Source organism: Anarrhichthys ocellatus, unplaced genomic scaffold (assembly GCF_004355925.1).
Source record: "Anarrhichthys ocellatus isolate YVR2014 unplaced genomic scaffold, GSC_Weel_1.0 scaffold5, whole genome shotgun sequence".
NCBI classification, from domain to species: domain Eukaryota; kingdom Metazoa; phylum Chordata; class Actinopteri; order Perciformes; family Anarhichadidae; genus Anarrhichthys; species Anarrhichthys ocellatus.
In genome coordinates this window covers 1,433,821-1,452,873 of record NW_022280035.1, presented here as the reverse complement: position 1 = coordinate 1,452,873, position 19,053 = coordinate 1,433,821, and the positions used below count along the sequence as shown (strand labels likewise).

At 42.9% G+C, this 19,053-nt stretch overlaps 1 protein-coding gene across 5 annotated transcripts in view; it reads right to left on the bottom strand.

Annotated features, from left to right (window-relative positions):
* Positions 1-30: 30 nt before the first annotated feature.
* LOC116382142 (glutamate receptor-interacting protein 2-like) overlaps positions 31-19,053 on the bottom strand; it is a 34,490-nt gene continuing 15,467 nt past the window's right edge. For 4 of the 5 annotated variants that reach the window (XM_031844914.1, XM_031844915.1, XM_031844916.1 and 1 more), the window contains exons 8-24: positions 18,402-18,549; positions 18,138-18,307; positions 15,103-15,231; positions 14,689-14,850; positions 13,457-13,643; positions 9,714-9,859; positions 9,546-9,626; positions 9,156-9,219; positions 8,585-8,730; positions 7,640-7,784; positions 7,217-7,356; positions 6,428-6,610; positions 6,179-6,338; positions 4,420-4,519; positions 3,844-4,068; positions 2,353-2,499; positions 31-1,945 (exon numbers count right to left, since the gene is read on the bottom strand). In XM_031844914.1, coding sequence (XP_031700774.1) covers positions 1,748-1,945; positions 2,353-2,499; positions 3,844-4,068; positions 4,420-4,519; positions 6,179-6,338; positions 6,428-6,610; positions 7,217-7,356; positions 7,640-7,784; positions 8,585-8,730; positions 9,156-9,219; positions 9,546-9,626; positions 9,714-9,859; positions 13,457-13,643; positions 14,689-14,850; positions 15,103-15,231; positions 18,138-18,307; positions 18,402-18,549 — 2,531 coding nt within the window. In that variant the 3' untranslated portion in view covers positions 31-1,747. Of the gene's footprint in view, positions 1,946-2,352; positions 2,500-3,843; positions 4,069-4,419; positions 4,520-4,557; positions 4,967-6,178; positions 6,339-6,427; positions 6,611-7,216; positions 7,357-7,639; positions 7,785-8,584; positions 8,731-9,155; positions 9,220-9,545; positions 9,627-9,713; positions 9,860-13,456; positions 13,644-14,688; positions 14,851-15,102; positions 15,232-18,137; positions 18,308-18,401; positions 18,550-19,053 lie in introns of those variants that run through there. The other variant, XM_031844919.1, reaches the window with a different exon arrangement.

Sequence of the window (19,053 nt, the reverse complement as noted above, 5' to 3'; positions counted from 1 at the left end):
GTGTGCAAAAGCCAAATAAAACAACATTAGTGCTTTGAAAGCCTAATCAACTGGTTTCATGAACTTTATTCTCATAAAAAGAAATTATAAATTTTAGTTTATAATAAATTAAATAACAAAAATAAAATCATGTCCAATAACTTTCAGATTCCATTGAAAGAAATCCTGACATTTTCAGGGAAGATGTGGAAATGAACTAAACAATGTGCGGCCACATTCAGTATCACACAGCTTACATGAAGATACAACACTGAATGTGCATTTACTGTAAATAAAAAAAAGAACACTGCATACCCATGATACAGCTAAATAAAGACAATAAATTAATACAAAACCTTAAAAATAGGCCAAAATAGGCTTTTCCAACATGACATTTACTATAAAACATACAAAGAAAAGGTTACCGCCCCAAGGATTAATCAGTCTGCTCTAAACGGGACAGTGAAACCATCTCACATCTATGTTTCCAGAGAGGCAGCTGGATCAGCAGGCCAGATTTAATACACAAAAGCTTTATAAAAACACAACATCATGATAGAAAGGGGGGGGGGGGGGGCACTCTCACAAAGATCCTATCGGAGCAAACAAAGATTACTCCCAGTACCGTTTTGTTCTGAGGAAGAGCTACTTTCCGAGGACAAATCCTATGCATGCTACGTGATACCGGTGGGGGAAAAACAGCTACTCCAGAGAGGAACATCAATCCAGAGACAGATACGGAGTGAAAACAACAAAATCATTCACCACGGAACATTGAAAAGGCATTTAATCCTCCTCTGGTTAAGGATGCAATTCACTTACCAACACATAAGCCATTCCGGTGTAATGCCACAAAGAGATGCAGATAAAAACACTGCAACGTGGAAAAAAAAGTGAGTTATGAACTGTGACAAAAAAAAGTGTGTGTCAAGTGCAAATGCAGAAAGTGAAACTGAACCGACAGGAACAAAAAAACAAAAATGCAACATATCTCTGGAACTATTGACCCGTGAAGGGACGCCCGCTTTAAAAACAGAAAGGGTAGAGTGTCTTCACAAGCATTCCTGGTATTAAGCCATTAATGGCTTTAAAACACAGCTAATGAATATTTGGAAAGTAGCAGAGAGCATTCTGTCTATTTGGAGGCACTGTCCGCTCTCTGGGGCGGGCAGCAGTGTGGAGGAGAGACTGGAAACGAGGGCAGTGAGCCAAGTCGTGGCTGAAATAATGCAAATAAGCCCAATGTGCCCTGGACCTTGAGTCCACCAACACCCTGTGTGTGTAGATACGGGTGTGTGTTTTATATATACATGAAAATAATTGCATGTGCAGCTGTGTGCAGCAAAAAAAAGAAAGTTCTTTGCAATGTGAGCATCAAGCTCATAAAAGCAAAAGATGGTACATTTATGCAGTACGTGCATGTGTGTGTGTGTGTGTGTGCAGCGTTTGAGGCGTGAGCGTTGACATCCTGGCTCAGGCAGAAGCTATGATTCTTCCTGTTATATAACCCAAATGTGGCTTTGCCTCTGGAGAGGGAGGGGGGGGGGCTGCCCTGAAGCCAGAGCCTCCTCTGAACTGCATCATGTGAGCACAGTGACTAAAACCGGCAGCGGTGAGCACATGCACTTTGTAGCCGTTTCTGTGAGGATGCTCTGCGTGAGTGTGACAAACATAACCCCGTGTGTGTGTGTGTGTGTGTGTGCGCGCGCGTGCGTGAGAGAGAGTGGTCCAAGTGCTTCAAAAGGGCTAGCGTCTGTGTTAGTGGGGGTCACAGGGCGATGCTGTTGGTCCTGTGCTCCGGAAAGCAGAACAGTGAGTTGAAGGGGTCGTCACAGTCGTCTGGCAGCACGGAGTCTGCTACTGCCAGTGGATTCCTGCTAATGACCAAGTCCAGGACGTCTCCTGCCTCTATAATTAGGGGCACGGTTAGACAACAGTCCAAGTCCCTGGTCCTGACACGGTTCACCTAGAGGATTGCAATCAAATAAAATCATTCATCATGCTACTGCATTCACATTTTCTATAAAAAGGCATTGTTTGACTTTTTGGGAAATTAGCTTAGGCTGCTTTTTTTTCTGCTTGAAGCTAAATTTAACTTTCAGCAATAAAGCAATAATGATGAGCAGTTGTCGGTTTGAAAATTGTTAAATAGAGTATTTCTAATGTTATATAGGATTGTATTACACATTTTGTACATGCATTTTATCTTAATTTTATTATTTTAATCTGCGATGGTTAAGGTAGAAGAAAAAAGTACAGATGAGTGCTGTATAGTTACGGAAAGATGAGAAGAGTGACAACGTTTACATGCACACTCATATTCCAAACATGACAATATTCAGAATTTGGTGATCTATAACAAATTCGATTTACCTGGAGAATGCGGTCGAAAGGTGTTAACCCGGCCTGGTCGGCGGGGCCATCGGGGCGGATCATGTTGACGTAAACCCCTTTCTCCAGGAGCCCGTCGGATACACTGAACCCAAAGTCATGGCTCTCAATGTCCTTCCTCATAGTCACCTGCAAACACAGAGGACCTTCGTGTTACACAGTGCATGTATTCATAAATACTTAGAGGCTTCTACACACGTTTTTATATGACCTCCAGTAATTCAACATTTGAGGGACAGATTTTTAGAAGGATGATCAGAAAATCAAGATAGCAGATGGCTAGATATCCTGACTTTTAGTCGAGACTAAAAGTTGTTAATGCCTGCAACTTTTGTTTGCTTTTATTGTTTTTTTTTATCATGCATTTCTTGTGGAATCTGTGAAGCACTTGAGGTTGCCTCTGGGTAAGAAATGTGCTATATAAATAAACTTCACCTTGCCTAGATGAGGAGATGGCTACCTGGTCATTCACTATGATGCTGGAGTCCGTTAGCTTAGCTTAGCATAAACACCAGGCTAGCCTGGTTCTGTCCAAAGACAACCAGGCATATTAACCAACATGTATAAATGTGTCACTTATTGTGTCCACTGTCCACCCTCTGTTTACACTAAACAGTTTTAACAGCCACATCTCTCTGTCATCGGTTTCTCTTTGGATATACCTACACTGTAACAAGGTCAGCAGGTTTAACAAGCAACAGTTTTAAAAAGGTGGGACATCGGATGAGTTTCCATGATATCATGCATTATGTGTTAACCCAAAACATATCTAATTTCCAAGCTGCAGGACGGTGACTCGCTCAATTGTTGCCGCCTTATTTTCAGCCAAACACCACACCACACAGACCGGGGTCACAGCATGTACAGCTGCTGAGGCAACGCCGTTTAATGAGTGTTGTGTGTGTTTTTGTTGTCATACACACACACACACAAACAATGCAAGTCCTGACTGGCCAGGTATCCACTGGGTCCAGTTACACAGGAACAGCGAGTCCAATAAAAGATGCACACGGGTTCAAACTTCATAACGGGCAGATTCCCTCAGGACACTGTTTTGTAACGCTTTAGATTACAGTATAGTAAACATAAAATAGGCGCGCGCACACACGCACACACACACGTTGCTGGGAAGAAAACATTAGGTTATGTCTGGGAAGAGCGGTGCAGCTTTACTGCATCTATAAAACTATTTGTATGTTTTTAAAATGATGACGAAATACTGGGGAACAGAGATGTAGTTTGGGGGATCATTCTGATGAACAATACTCAACTTTATTTTTGTCCACAAGAGGATTTTGGCCCCTGTCTGAACCCTGTAACTACTGGGCAATTTAAAAAAAGCACTTACTGCAAACAGTGTCTTTCTTAAAAGCAAATGTGTTCCTTGTGCTACTTCCCTCGTACCCACCAGTGCAGATACCAATTAGTAGAAGTATTTAAAATGTTTAGTCAGCCATTCCCGAAGAGCACTACCTTGTGCAGTGCCAGAGTGGTAGGGGACAAGACATCAGAGGTGTCCCCTCGGCCCCGGGACGGTACGTCTCTGCCTCCAGTCGACATGTTCAGGTTGCTTTTGCTGTTAAACTCTCCGTGCATTCCCTCCCTCTTAATGGGACTGATCTCAGACTGAAACATTGAGTCGTCATTGGTCTTTGTTTCCTCGAGGTACAGACTGAGAGCGCTACCCGTCATGGACGCCTGAAAGAGCACAAAATCAGAAGGGATTATAAGAGTGTCATGAATTTAAAAAAGAAAGAATTTGGACAGCACAACATATAATATCTGATGAAGTGTACACAGAGACGGTTTAGAGGCTGGGGCATTGCGCCAAAGCCTTTCCTGGGTCAGTGTGGCAGCAGGTGCCCAGCCTATCTTGTCAGATTTAATAACAGATTATACACTCTGGCGATTATCATAATGCTTCATCTGGCATGGTCATTTAGGCCGACACCGGTCTATGAATACATGAGTAGCACAAAGCAGATGGAGGAGGAGAGGAAACAGGAGCAGGAAGTGGGGGGGCGGACCACTGATGACAGGCGGGCCTACCTCCAGCTCCCTGAGAATCTCCGACTGGCCGCAGGTCTCGAGGTCCTGCAGAGCCTGGGACCAGAAGCTGTTCTCCTGGCAACGAGGGGGGCTGACGAATCTATGACAACGCAGGAACCAGAACATGAGAGCAGCCCTGCGGGTCTTGTGGCCGGTGCCCGCTTTTCAAAAGGCAGCATGGGAAATGTAGTTTTTTGGGCCGCCTGCTGGAGAATCCCAGGACCACATCGAGTTTTTTTTTTTTTTGTTTTTTTTAAACTTGTGGCAAACGGTGAGGAGTCCACTAGATTAGATAAAGCCTTTCAAAGAGTTTTACCCCCCCCCCCCAAAAAAAAAGCAGAAAATTGAAAGCATGTGACACAAAAGTTCAGGAAGACAAAAAAAAAAAAAAGTCAAGTGTGAAGACACAGATAAGGCTGATGTATCCTTGGGCGCTTTAGGTGATTTGTTTTTGTTGTGGACAGAAGGGGTGACAGAAAAAGATGCGTCTATGTGAAACACCAAAGAGCTCGTGGGCAGTTAATAAAGCAGATGAGAGAGAGAATACCTGAGAAAGAAGAGAAAAAGGACAGTTTTGGAAAAGCACAAAACATGAAAGCATACAACACAAAATGAACTGAAAACAATTCAGACAGTGCAGTTTGCTTTCATCAATGAACCCAAAGAGGGGGAAAGAATAATCACAGAAGCTCTTATTTAAACACAGTGGTGGAAAAGTACTCGGATCCTTTATTTAGGTAAAAGTGCCAATTCAACAATGTTTGGACTGTTCTTTAATCTTTGCTTTTATTGTGAAATATTGGATATTTTGACTTATTTAAGTCTAAAAGTATTTAAAGCTACTACAAGGAACTTCAATTTAGTGTTAATTTTAGCGGTCCCTGTGGACAAACATGGTATTGTTTCTGAGCACCAGAGTCCTTTTAGAAAACCTCTCATTGTGCTGCAGCAGGGTCTGATAGTCTGCCCTGCTCAGTCCTGGTTCTCTCGTTGCCTCCCTTCCCTCTAGCGGGCCCAGCAATACGTCCTGGGCCTCCAGCAGCATGGTGTCAGTGTTGGCTCCAGCGGGGACTGGAGGTGAAGCAAGCTGAGCCCTCCTCGTCCCTCTGGAGCTTCTGACTGCAGATCGAAGGCTGCGTCCAAATCGGATCTGGGTCTGTCCACGGTGGACCGGTCTCTGCTGGAGGATCTGGGTCTGTCCACGGTGGACCGGTCTCTGCTGGAGGCCCCGCTGGAGTCTGAGCTGAAGGAGTTTCTGGTGAAGCTGCATGATTTTCTTCCATTTTCGCGTGGAATCTGCCCCGGACGACGAGCATTAAGAACAACTATAGAGAAATAGCCAATCTTCTTGCTGATGATCTCGTTTACTTAGGTCATATAGAGGATCAGTATTAAACTGAGACCGTTTCATAACCAGTTAAAAGTTCCTCACAGCAACTTTAAATGTAGCAATTATGGAAATTCAGAGACGACTTAAAGACATTGAAACAGGACGAAGGGGTCCCAAGTTGACTTTTTTGTTGCGAGTCATATGTAAGTCATGTGTGTGAAATGTAGTGGAAGATAAGTACAGCATAAAACGTCCAAGTACATAAAATACCAGTTCTTGATTAAATGTACTTTTCCACCACTGTTTTTACACAGGATATGATTTAAATGATATATATATGCCCTTTACTGAGAAATCAAAATCACTTAAAGCTGCACTGACATGAACCAAGATGTTGACAGGAAGGAAACTGCAGGCTGAAGCACTTACCCGGGTATCTTGTCCCACTCATCCTCAGTGAATCTCCCGTCATACAGCGCTGCGTGGTGGACTAGACCTGCAGAGCCGGAACTGGTGTGACTCCTGTGTTTTGTGCGTCGCCACTCGTGCGGATTGAGCAATATATCGGACGCTTTGTGATGATACGTCCCTGAATAAACCACGAAAATACACCGACCTCATTGGATGCAAGACAGGAAACGGGTCATTTACAGAAAGTAGGCATGCGGCGGACCTCACCTTGACTACTGTAGCCTGCGTCAAACCCCGAGCTATCCCAGGAGCTCATCGCAGAGTCTATGCTGGGCAGAGTGGCCGAGTAGACCTCCGAGTGTTTACTGATCTTCTGGGAGTCGGTGAGGTCATCCTCTGGGTCACTTAAAAACCCTGCTTCTCTGTCTGCAGGCCGCTGGCCGTCAGACGCTTTGGAATGAACAAGGAGTCAAATCGTCAAGACAAGGACGTAGTGTACTTCCTGTCATTTTTAAAACGCAAAAATAAAACATCGCTTTCACTGCTTTAAAGCCTCAGAAGAAGCTCAACCAAAGCGCATTTCTTTAAAGAAAAACACTTGCTTTCTTCATTTAACAACCTTATCTTTTGTGGTTTGTACATTTCGTCTCTTTGATTATGATACGCTCATCTTCTTTTTCTCCTCCTGTAAAGTGCTGAGCAACTTTTTAAGCACCGTATAAATGAATATTGCTTCCTCGCTTTGGCATCAAACGCTTAACTGCAAAGCGACATTACATACAAACTAAAACTATTAAAACTAGATGACAAATGAAACCAATGAAACAATCCAAATGAAATGTGAAAAAGTGAAATATGAATGTTTATGTTGTGTCATAAGGCAACTTATTATCAACTCACCTTTTATTTGTTTTGATTTTATTCTCTATTTTTACTCTTATTATGCCGGTTGCTTTTTGTCTCAGTTATGCAACTGTATTTGTAAGATCATTTTTGCAAACCACTGCAAGTTATCAAAAAGAAATAAGTGATGAGTTGAGACACAAAAGCACATACGGTCTGCTTGTTTCTTTATCTTGAGGGTGACGGACTCCCCGGCCACCTGCAAGAGATGGATGGCTTCGCTCAGTGGCTTTCCTTTCAGACTGACCCCGTTGATGGCCAGGACTCGGTCCCCTATGTGGATGGCCCCGGTCCTGCATGGTTGAGGAGGAGACAGAGTTATCACAGTAAACCAGACAGTACCGACCGACCGAGCCGGGTCCCCTGTCAGGCTGCCAGGGCGCTGACTGGGACGGAAACAAAGAGGCTCCTTGTTATAGAAACAGATGAGACAGACATCGTTTATAGTCTTGTTTATTTTTAAAAATCGTTTCCAAAGAGGGCTGCTACAGGATTGACATGCCTAATGCAAGTGTCACCATCTTCTCAAACAACACTCTTTACTCCCGGACCCGTCCTGTCCGACCAGTTCCTCACCTCTCTGCCAGGCCTTTCTTGGTGAGGCCAGAAATGACGATGGGGTCAAAGGGCTCCTCTGTGCCAGAGATGGTGATGCCCAGTGGTCCGTTATACCGCTTCAGCTCAACGGTGTAGATTATGGAGCCCGACATCTCCAACTCATCTACAGCACATGGGTTGAACAGGATCGCATAAGATTCAAGCTTATAAAGACATTACAAATCCTGTGAATATAGAATATATTTATATTAAAATATGTAGAAAAATCTGTGCAAATGGACAAATAACAGATCAATACCTCCGTTATTTCTCATTTTACTGTTTTGGAATATTGTTTGGCTTAAATAAAGTGATGGAAGAAGTTAAATTACCAATAAAACAATCTAAAATACTCAACCACAGCTTCTAAATGTCATATCAGGTTTTGGAAAATGTATTTTTCTTAATTTTCTACGATACATTTTTGGACTGTTGGGTGACAAAACTTGGGCTTTAGGAGCCTGTGATGGACTTTGTTATATGTCCTATCATTTATATGAACAAGCCGAGCTAACGGCGTTGGTGACGTACACTGTGAGTCGATGGATGTAGTTCACCGAGTGGTTTCACACAAAACTAAAATGGTCCTACAACAACTGTGACTTTCTACACGTGCCAAATTATCTTTAAAATCAACAAACTTATGTATAAATCAGAGTGCAATTCAAACAAGCTCAAAACATATTTGTCTCTCGCCATTGATGGCTTCTACTAGATACAGATTTTTTTTTTTTTTGCCAAAAAGAGAACCGCTGGTTTCATCTTTGACAATGTTGTGTATTTTAAAAGCTGTCATATGTTTTCAAAAAGAGCAATATGTCCTTTAAATGTAGTGGAGTTGGAGTATAAAGTGGCATCAAATGGGAAAACTCAAGAGTACTAAATGAGTAAATGTGCTTGGTTGCTTTTAAGGGTTCAATGTACCGATGTTGTCCTCGTCTTTCTGGATTCGGAGCTTGACCATGTCCTCGGCCTGCTGCAGGACATGCATGGCGTCCTCCATGGAGCAGTTCTCCAGACGCACGCTGTCGATGGCCAGCAGCCGGTCCCCGGGCTCCAGAGTGCCTGTTCTACCGGGACACAAAGAGACGAGAGGATCTCAGCCATCGACTGGGACCGAGGGAGCTTCTCCTCCCGACACAGTTTGAGAATCCTATTAGCCACCAGTGTCTCAGTGGGATCCTCGAGGGTGACCTTAACCTCACCCGCAAACCTAATCAACACTGAGCCCTTCTGAAATGTAGCGGCTCTGCCCTTCTGATCCAGTTTTGGTAGCGCAATCCAATTAGGTAAATATTACACAGTGGAAACAATATTGTTGTTGTTGAGGACGTAATCCCACATAAGCCTAAAAAAACCTTCACCCTAAATGTAAAGTGTTGAGAATCAAATGTGACCCGAAAGCAACCGTTGTGTTATTTAATTGTTTTTAAATTTGCGCTGTGAGAACAATAACATTCATATTAAATGAGCTCTGTGTGCTGATGGGACATACCTGTGTGCTATGCTTCCTTTGCGGATGTCAGAGATGATGAGGGGCTTGCCGGGTTTCTTACTTGCTGGTAAAACATTAAAAAATATATATATTTTTATTTTAGGATGCATGATGGGAGGATAAAAGCATTTTGAAAGCACTCAACACCCTTTTATTTTTGCTGCACTAATCACACACTGCTCCCCGTTTATTCAGAGCACAAATGAATGCCGGGACAGGCCGGTATTATTCAGAGGTAATGAGGGATGTGCCCTCATGGGCTCGCAAGGCCGGGTTTTATGGATCACAGAACATTGATTCATTCAGTGGGGATTTACCGTGTGCAGGTCTGTGGAGCATTATCGAGCAGGACTGCCCTCTGCTGTACATCTGGCTCATAACAAAACTCACCACTGATGGTGATGCCCAGCTCCACTTCTCTCCTCTTGGGTAGCTTCACGTGGAAGGTGCCGCTGCTGGGAACCACCGACTCTAATTGGAAGTTGAAGTGGAGGTAAAAATGTAAGTGTGGGGGGGGAACAAACACTCGTAGAATAATCTACCTTCGAAATATTATACCTGCAACATCAAACTCAATCTCCACTGTGACCTTATTGGCCAGAGCGGAGTCTCTGAGCAGCTGGTGGGCTTCCTCCAGAGTGCCGTCTTCAGTCGGGATCCCGTTAATGGACAAAAGTCTGTCCCCAACCTGCAGCAGCCCACACCTACACACACACACACACACACACACACACACACACACTTAAAGTGGGAATCAATAAGATTTCAGTCCCGCTTAATTTTTTTTTTAATTTGCGTCTGTAATTCAATACCAACAAGCTATTTTTAGGAATTGCTTCCATTTATTTTGTGTATACAATAGAGAACAAACACGACAGCATTTGTTTCTGGGAACATCGCCACAGACACCTAGTTCATAATACTGGAAATATATATTAATACTTCAATACTTTCATCCGTGGGCCATCGGCTCAATCACCAGTGTGTTGATAAATAGTGACCTAATAGACTTTTTCAATGAAAATCTTTTAGATCGACACTTTCAAGTTTAAATTAAGCTGCTGTGAAAGACAACAGTTCATATAATAACAATAATAATAAAAGAAATACAAATGTTTAGAAGAAATGCAATTTGGCTGGAAAAGCAACAGAATGATAAAACAAATATTATTAAATAAATAAAACAGATCACATTTCAACCAGGGCTGCAAATAACGATTATTCAAATTATTGATCAATACTGTTTGTTGATTTTTTCCCCCAAACAAAAAGTGAAAAATGATCACAATTTTTGCAGAGCCTGAGGCAACGTCTTTGACTTAGTTAAGCTTTATTTATTCATGCAGTCTCTTGAGAACAAATTACATACATACACTTTAGTTGCCAGTTTGTTAGGTACACCTGGTTAAACCTAACGCATCAGTTCTGCATTAAATGCCTTCATGAAGGTTATAATGTTCAGCTTGTATTGAAACAGAAGCTCCTGATTGTTGTATTGAATATAATGAAGTAGAACTTTAAAGCTCCTCAGAAGAATGAGCGTCTAACTTTCCCCCAGATTCCATGTTTTGTTCAAAACGTAAAATTCAAAATTATACAAAACTAAAATATAACATCAACTTGTCACATTTATGAGCCTTTGTGAGTTTGTTTTTATAGCGTACAGTGATCGTGTGATACTGGAACATCAAGTCACGTTGTAATAGATCTCAAATAAACTCATTCAGGTTCTCCCTGGCTCCTGTAGTACATCGGGTCTTTACAAAAAGGTTTTAAGTTAATTGGCACACGAATCAGAACTCCGATACCTTGCAGAGGAACACGGACCGTGGTAAATCACCACTACAGCCGACTGATGAATGGTTTCAATACGACCACACTAGTGTCAGCAAGGCTTTGGAGTTCTGCTTTCGGTGAAAGCATTCTGACACACGCAGCTTGGGTGACACCACATGCCACATAGGCTGAATGTTTAAAATGCCACCTTTAACACGATATGGCCTCCAGGCTCGGCATGAGCACACTGAACACTTCCCTTACTTGAACTTTGAAAAATCACCTCCGCAAAGTGAGAGAATTCCCACATATCTCACACTAAATCAGACCCTTGATTACAAGGGCACACACCAAAGCACTGTCAAGTGATATTAATTCACTAACCACGGCTGCTGCTGCTGTCCAACTGCTGCTGGACTAATCGTGTCACAGGACCCCGGGGGGGACACCGGATGGGCCCCGCAGTGCCGGCACAGACACCATCATTAATCTCACGGGACAAGGACGGATGCAACACACTGGCCCGATCAGAGCTGTGTGTTAATTAGGTCTGCAACATGCAGTCTTGATCAATACTACGCACCAATAACTGAGGTTTCCACCATTTATAAAAAACAAAAACACTGGCTGCATCAATATGTATAATGTGTAATACATCTAGTACACTGGGGACAACTTACTGCTCCTTGAAGTTTGTCAGAAGCACAACCGAGACTAAAGCAACCGTCATAAATTGCTGAGTACATCTGTGGACCTCATGACATTTCAGCTAAGCAAATAAACCGTTACCATGCGGAGGGTTGGCAAGCATCGACGTTGTTTTGGCTTGTGACCCCTCACAACAACGCAGGGGTGCCAACTAGAAGGAGACCGATATTATATCAGCCTTTAAAAATGTGCCAACGACAGTTTGAAGCAGGAAAAAGCTGATTAATCTGCAGATACCTATCAAGAGATCAAGAGATATTCAAGAGATGACTTTTGAGGAGAAATAAACAAAACTTAAAAAACGGTCAGATTATGCCCTCATTATGTGTATGAGCCATGCACCGCTGCGACGTAATGCTCGCGTGACTATTGTTTACAGTTTATTTTCTTCACTAAAGTAATGTGTGTTATGCCCTATCAAATGTTTAATATATAATTAAGGTAATTGGTCATGTTGCAAAATGATTTTGGGGCGACTCCTTTAAGTGGGTTTTACTGCAAGTTAAGTCTAAATGGAGCAACATTCTTTCTGATCACAGATGGTAGAGTTTATTTTAGTTATTGCCAGCAGAAGGTCAGTATTTGATAGTCGATTATTGCATACGGATACATTCGTTTCATTTTGTTTTCATGGAATAAACTACTTTTTTCACGCACTACGAGCCTCATTATTGGACAGCTGACCACGGAGAGTACAGCCTGCAGAGGTGCACGTGTGAGTCAGAACTCTTTACATTCTGCAAGACGAGGCGAAGAAGGTTTTTAACAAGCTGCCACTACACTCATCAACACAAAACTGATGTGGTTTGTGTGTTTGCTCATGGGCCTATAGATACATGTCTGGTTGGTATGATAGGACGTCCCACAACCAGCAGTCTTTGTATCAGTCTACCACTGAAGGGTAACGCAAGACCCGTCGTTTTGTGCAAAATGAACGATTATATTTAATTAATCAAATATTTATTATAGGTCCACAGTAGTAGGAGCTCAGGTCATATACCCCCCCCCCCCACAACAATATCTACATAGAATACATTACCAGTTATATTCAGTATGGCTTCCAGTTGTGACCAAGACTAACTCTGTAACTCTCTCCCTCCAAACTCTGTCCTCACTCTCAAATAGCTCCTGCTTGGATTCATTTTTGCTTGCACGGATTTCCTGCGTTCTCACACTTCGGCTGCTTCCGTGCAGCTCGTGAAACATCTGCGTCAACATTTTTCTCCTCTGTCCTTGGATTGTTTTTGTGCAACAACCATTTCAAAATTCCCCAAACCAATTGAATGGCAGGTGTAGTGTTGACCAATAAAATGATCCCTGCATCATTGCGGGAAGCAGCCCAAGAGTGAAAAGACAAAAGCTGAAGTGAAGGAAAATCTGTGCAAGCAATAATATATCTGAGTGCAAGCACACAGCGAGAGCAGAAATCCAAGTGCAAAAAGCAGCTATTTGAGTGTGAAGACAGGGTATCGAGGGAGAGTGTCACAAAATCTCAGGTGAAATCCTTAAGTCATGCTCACAAATTGAAAGCAGACACTCTTCAATAAAGATAAAAGGGAAAAAGCTCCATATTCTTTCTGCTGTTAATCATCTTGCGAGGCCCTTCTGTAGGTCAAGGCCCCACATTTGGGAACCACAGCATGAGACAAATGCAGCTCTAATGCCTTCAGCTGAAATACTCATTTAGACAGGAGGTTAACATGATCCTTTCAAAAAAAATGTTTTAATGTGGCTGAATGATTAGCACTGGAGCCGTGTAATTCAAGGTGACTCCCTATACGATACTTGTTTACCCGTTAGGTGTCTCAGTGCGTTACCTCTCAGCTGGGCTGTCGGGCTCAATAAAGCGGATGACCGGGGGAGCAGACAGGGTTTCTGTGGCAAAGACACCCCCCTGCAGCTGGATCCCAAAACCTGTGAGCGGATCCCCCCTCAGGAAGACATCGCTTGTTTCCACATGAAAAACCTGCCCCCCTGGGCCGACAGAGCTGGACGCCAGAGATACTGAGAGACGGGGAGAGAGGACACATCAGGGAAGAGATATCAGTGGAGAGGTGGCAGATAAATGGAGCAAGAGAGGGATCGTGGGAGACAAAAAAAAAAAAAAAAAAAAAGCGGAGGAGGGTAAGCGGAAGAGACATGCACCCACAGAGACGACAATGAGTCACTTCTCAGAGTTTACGTCAGTCGTGTTTTACGTCAGTAACCAGCGGAGTCTATTCACGCACTGAGGCGGCAAAACAGGAGGGAAAGGTGTTTTAACAGAGCAGCAAAGAACAAGTTTAAGAGCCAGTTCGTCTGAATTATAGAAAAAACAGGCGTACTTAATCACTTGCTGTATCATTGTCCTGCAGAAAGATTTTTAGTTTAATTGATCCCGGTTCTGAGGTTTGTGCCACCAATTCATCTGCAGCACTGCAACCCAGCTGTGCAGTGCGTTCAGCTTAATGCTAACATGCTAATAATACATTTGCCAACGTACAGCTGAGGCTAAAATGCATAAATCAGCATTAGTTTGATTATATTTCCTGCAGTGCAAAAAAAACTAAAACATGAAATAACTAGAATTACCGCCTCACGGTTGTACGCCTCCTCCAACCAGTCAAGTTACAGTTTTGGGGTGAACTGTCCCTTTTAATATAATGGAAGTGAAAGGGATTTCTTTGTGATGTTATCAGCACTGAACATGTAGCTCCAGACATCTCTGTAATCAAAACACCTTGTCGTTACTTTCTGATATGAAAGGTTCAGTTGTGAAAATGCATATTTACATTTTCATACCTGATAAAATTAATTGATTTTGGGGGAAACTGTCACAAGTTAAAAGGCACTAATTGTATCAACATACTCTTAGCTGCCAGTTTATTATTTGGTACTTCTAGCTAAAAGTTATGCAGTCCAGCAATAAATACAGTGAGTGTTATTCAGCCTACCCTCGCTCATACAAATGGAGAGGACAAAATAATCGAATCAAAGGGTCAATTTGGTAGAAAAGACCCTTTAATTTGTTTTTAAAAAGGGGGGGGGGGGGGCAGACTGCTCGTCATACGTGAGCTCTTGTGGTCCTTCTTCCTGTTCCTCCTCTTGCCCGTGGAGCCGCGGGGGCTGGTGGGGGCGACCGGAGGGATGGGGCAGGGCAGCGTGTTGCTCCCCTGGCTGCTGAAGCCAGAGGTGGCTGTGGAGGAAGGGGAGAAGCCACCGCTCACCAGAGCTGAAAGGAGACAATGGCACTACACGTATAAAAGAAAAGGCTGGTACAGTGAGATTACACACATGTTTTTTTCTTTTCTTCATTCACAGCAGGATGCGTGCATGCTGCTCGAGAGGAACATGCAACTAAAAGAAAACAACCGTGGTGGAGTAAGCCTCTTGGAGAAAAAAGATTTAACAAATGTGCTGAAGACAAAGTCCTTCCTGCCATGGCGTCTCGCCAGCAGCGGTGCTGTCACAAGTGATAACTTACATTTGCAGTGGTCCTGCTGGTTGTGTGGGTGGCTCGGGCTGCTCCATGTCTTGCCGTGGCTGGCATGTGGGGGATGGCAGTAGTTGCCGCTTTGGTCCCAGTGATGATGGTTGCTCTTCTGCACTTTTACTGCAGCGACACGGAGGCAAACACATCCATTAAGTCGACCGGATCCACTCCCGTTTGCACATTTGTTAAAATTCTACCCATGAAATCACGCTTTCATCCTCAAGTCTAAATTTGTACCACCAACCGCACAGCGCCTGGAGGATGATTTCAGAGCGGAGTAATTGATATTTAATGTTTTGTCGTTACGGTACGCTAGATTAAACCCTGCAGTTTAATGCACTTTCATGAGAATCAGTTAGACACACATAGCTGAATGGGATGTTGTGGTCTTAAAAAAACAAACATCTTACTTTTACTAGCAAGCTTCCAAAAAGCTAAGTGCAAACTGGAGATCATCTTTACAAGTTAATTTTCAAAAGAGCCAGTAGGCTGAAGGAGAGTGTGAGTAAGTTGTCCGCTGGGCATGATGTTGTTGCGTTCAGCAGGAAGTGACACCGGCTGCTGGAAGGCATGTGGCTTGATTGGGCGCAGCTGAAAGCTTGATTGCTGATCATGCAGATGTGTTTCTGCACTTGATTGGCAGAGAGTTTGGTCTCAATGTGTTTTAATTTAATTCTGTGAGATTCATATTCACGTGGTTTAAAAAAAAAAACAATTAAATTCTGTTGACTTTTTCCCACTTTGTACAAAATGGAAAAGCACAGATTGTTAATTCTGAGAGGCATCTTATCCCTCATGTCGACACGTGAGCGTTCCGTCAAACGGTGCCTCTGAAGCACTCAAAAGGGAAACAACTGACCTCCTGTATGACACGTACCTCACATAATTGACTTCCCTTTTCCAGATCCATGCAGCTAAAATTGTCAAAGAGCGTTACATGTGACAGTAATCCTTGCTGCTTCATTTGCAGGCGTTTAATCTCCCAACAACTTGCTCACATGGATGGAGGATTTGCTGGAAATACGGATGGGCTGCAGAAAGGACTAAGACGTTTGCCATATTCATGGGAACATGGTTAAATCCAACCGCATGTAATCAGAACACAAGCAGGAAAGAACCCCGCGGCCCTTTTTCTTTCTGGGAGAACAGGTTTCTATCGGACTCAATCAAACCTGTGAAGCTTTGGCTCTGACGGCTTATGTTAAGCTCACCTAGAGGAGGCTCTCCAAGAAAATGGTGTTTTTGATCGACGCTGCATGGCGGAAAGAAACATTAACTCCCTAATCTCTTTGGTGGCCATATCAGTCTTATTAAATCCCCAGAGGAGATTAGACAAATTGCATCTTATAATCATGCCTTATCCTGGGGGAGGAAAAAGGAGCTGTGCAAATATCACATTATCATAACGTCATGGCGCCTCATTCAAGGAGGGAGTCGTTATTGAATAGAAATTTCAGAAGACAAGACCTCACGCCTGAGAAGATGTTACGTGTGCTGCACTTCTCGGTGGTCAACAGGTGGAAAATGCAGGTCAAGTATTTCACAGAGCAGTCGTGGAAAAGATTCATTTTATATGCCCTCTTCAGATAAGTTAATGTATGAATGTAAAATTAAACCAGTAAATAAGGACAAAAAAGAGAGATGGAAGTTTGAAAAATAAAAAGGGAAACGCTGCCGACGGGATCTGACAAAAGGATAAAGAAGAATTCAGCGACTGGCAGAGACAAATAGACGACATGTTATTCCCTTTGTCACACTTTGATTCGTCCCATGCTCACATGTTAAGAAGCCCCTGCAGCTGCTGACCCAGAAATAAGTCTGCAGAACATGATCTCTGATAGAGAAAGTGTGTATTTGTGTGTGTATGTGTGGCTTGTTGCTACCAACCGAGTGTGTTCCCAAAGGCACATGGACGTTGGCCGGCAGCTAACACACACACACACACACACACACACACACACACACACACACACACACACACACACACGGGCCGATTCATAGTAGGAGAAAGCAGCTGGGAGGCAGCCAGGCTCTTAGCAGCTGTAGGTAGCAGAGCTGAGATTCCTCACAAAACATAGGGTGAGGACAAACACGCCTCCAGCCTGTTAACTGTGTATAGCCTCCACAATGTACACACCGACTTAATTAAATGATTTTGAGGCTATTAGTTATACAGTCAACATTGTCCACACGTGAACCATTTGCATTCCCCTTCACATTTGCATATTTGCACTCGAGCGTGTACAAAATGTTTTTGTATGACACACAGCACTGTACATTTTGGATTTTTAACATAGTGAAAAACTTGACCACTATACACATAATTCAATATTATCTTACATACAGTGGTGTAAGAAGTACTCAGATCCCTAAAAGTATCACTACAACAACATAAAAATACTTAATTACACTTAAAAGTCCTGCATACAATATCCTAATTAAATAATGGTATATCAAACTCTACTAAAAGGGTAACTGCACACCTACTGTGATGAAACACATCAATGCTGATGTTCATATTGACATTTCTTAACAAATTGATTTAAAGAATCTGTCATTTTGGGTTGAAAATGGCTCAAAAGGACGACTAATAAAATCAACCCTGATCTTGTAAGGCCAATTTTTTTAAATAGTCGACCCTTACAAATTACTTTTGTCAATGTAACACTAAGCGATTAGTTAGAGAAATGTCTCTTTGGTGGAAATTAAACAGTTCATAGATGTCTGAAAAGTGACTCTTCTTGTGTAAGGGGATAACAGGCCGAACGGTTAGAAACCACTGATTCTACTTTAGTTTGTGATGGCTTGGTCTCTGGAAACGTGTCTTGGGCATATTCCACCATTTTCTGGCCCCAGAAAATAATTGATTACAAAGGAGAACTCAACAAAACAATCAAAAATTAAGATAGTTTTTTCCGTTGCCGCCCTAAATGATCTCGAGTCGTATTTGTCTCTTTCTGACGTCTGATGTTCTGTTGCAGCATCTCACACAGTTGTATTTACGCTGCGTCACCTCCAGGACGTACCTGTGTCTTGCGGCCTGACAGGAAGTCTGCCCTGACTGGCCGGGAGAATCTCCAGCTTTACAACGTCACAAGTGCTGGCAAGTAGCTGCGTGGCCTCCATCAGAGAGCAGTGCTCTGTGCTGGTCCCGTCTATCGACAGAAGGATGTCACCTGCGTGCAGCGCTCCACATCTGGGAGAGAGTGAGACAGAGAGTGTGAGGAAAGCTTTCATTTGACAGTAAAAGTGTGTGTGCAGCGGTATACTGTTAAGAGGTTTGGTTTCACCTTTCCACCACGCTGGCTGCCTTTATCTTGTCAATAATAATAACTTGTTTGCTCCTGTATATTGTTGTGGTGAGGCTGATCCCCAGGCTGGCTGACGGGCCTTTCACTATCTCCACCAGCAGAGGGCCCGAGGCTTGTTGTACTGCGTCTGAAACAGATAATACACACAGATATGAGAGAGCACTGCAAGATTCCATCTAACGCATCTAAAGCCAAAAACACAATGTATAAATAATCTACATTGCACCCAATCTTCACAACCTTTCAAACACAAATGATTTGTATTGTCATTAATCTGGCATTAATATTTTTTATAATGCCACGAGTCATCAAATTGAGTTCATCCTCATCCTGATGAAACATGTAGTTTAGAGGTGCAACTCCATCATTTCTCAAAGACATTTACACCACAAGTGGGGTATCACAATTAGTCAATATGGTGGGGACAATCATATGAGAGAGAGAACAGGACCCTCATACAGAAAAGAAGATATAAAAGAATATATATATATAAAGTGCTGGTTTTAAGCATACTGACACGAGAGGGCGGAGCTAAGTACAACCGAACGCTGAATAAGACATTTTTTAGGCGACTAAAAATGTTACAATTAACTTTCATGAAGTGAAAACACACTGTAAAAAGGGTTAAAGT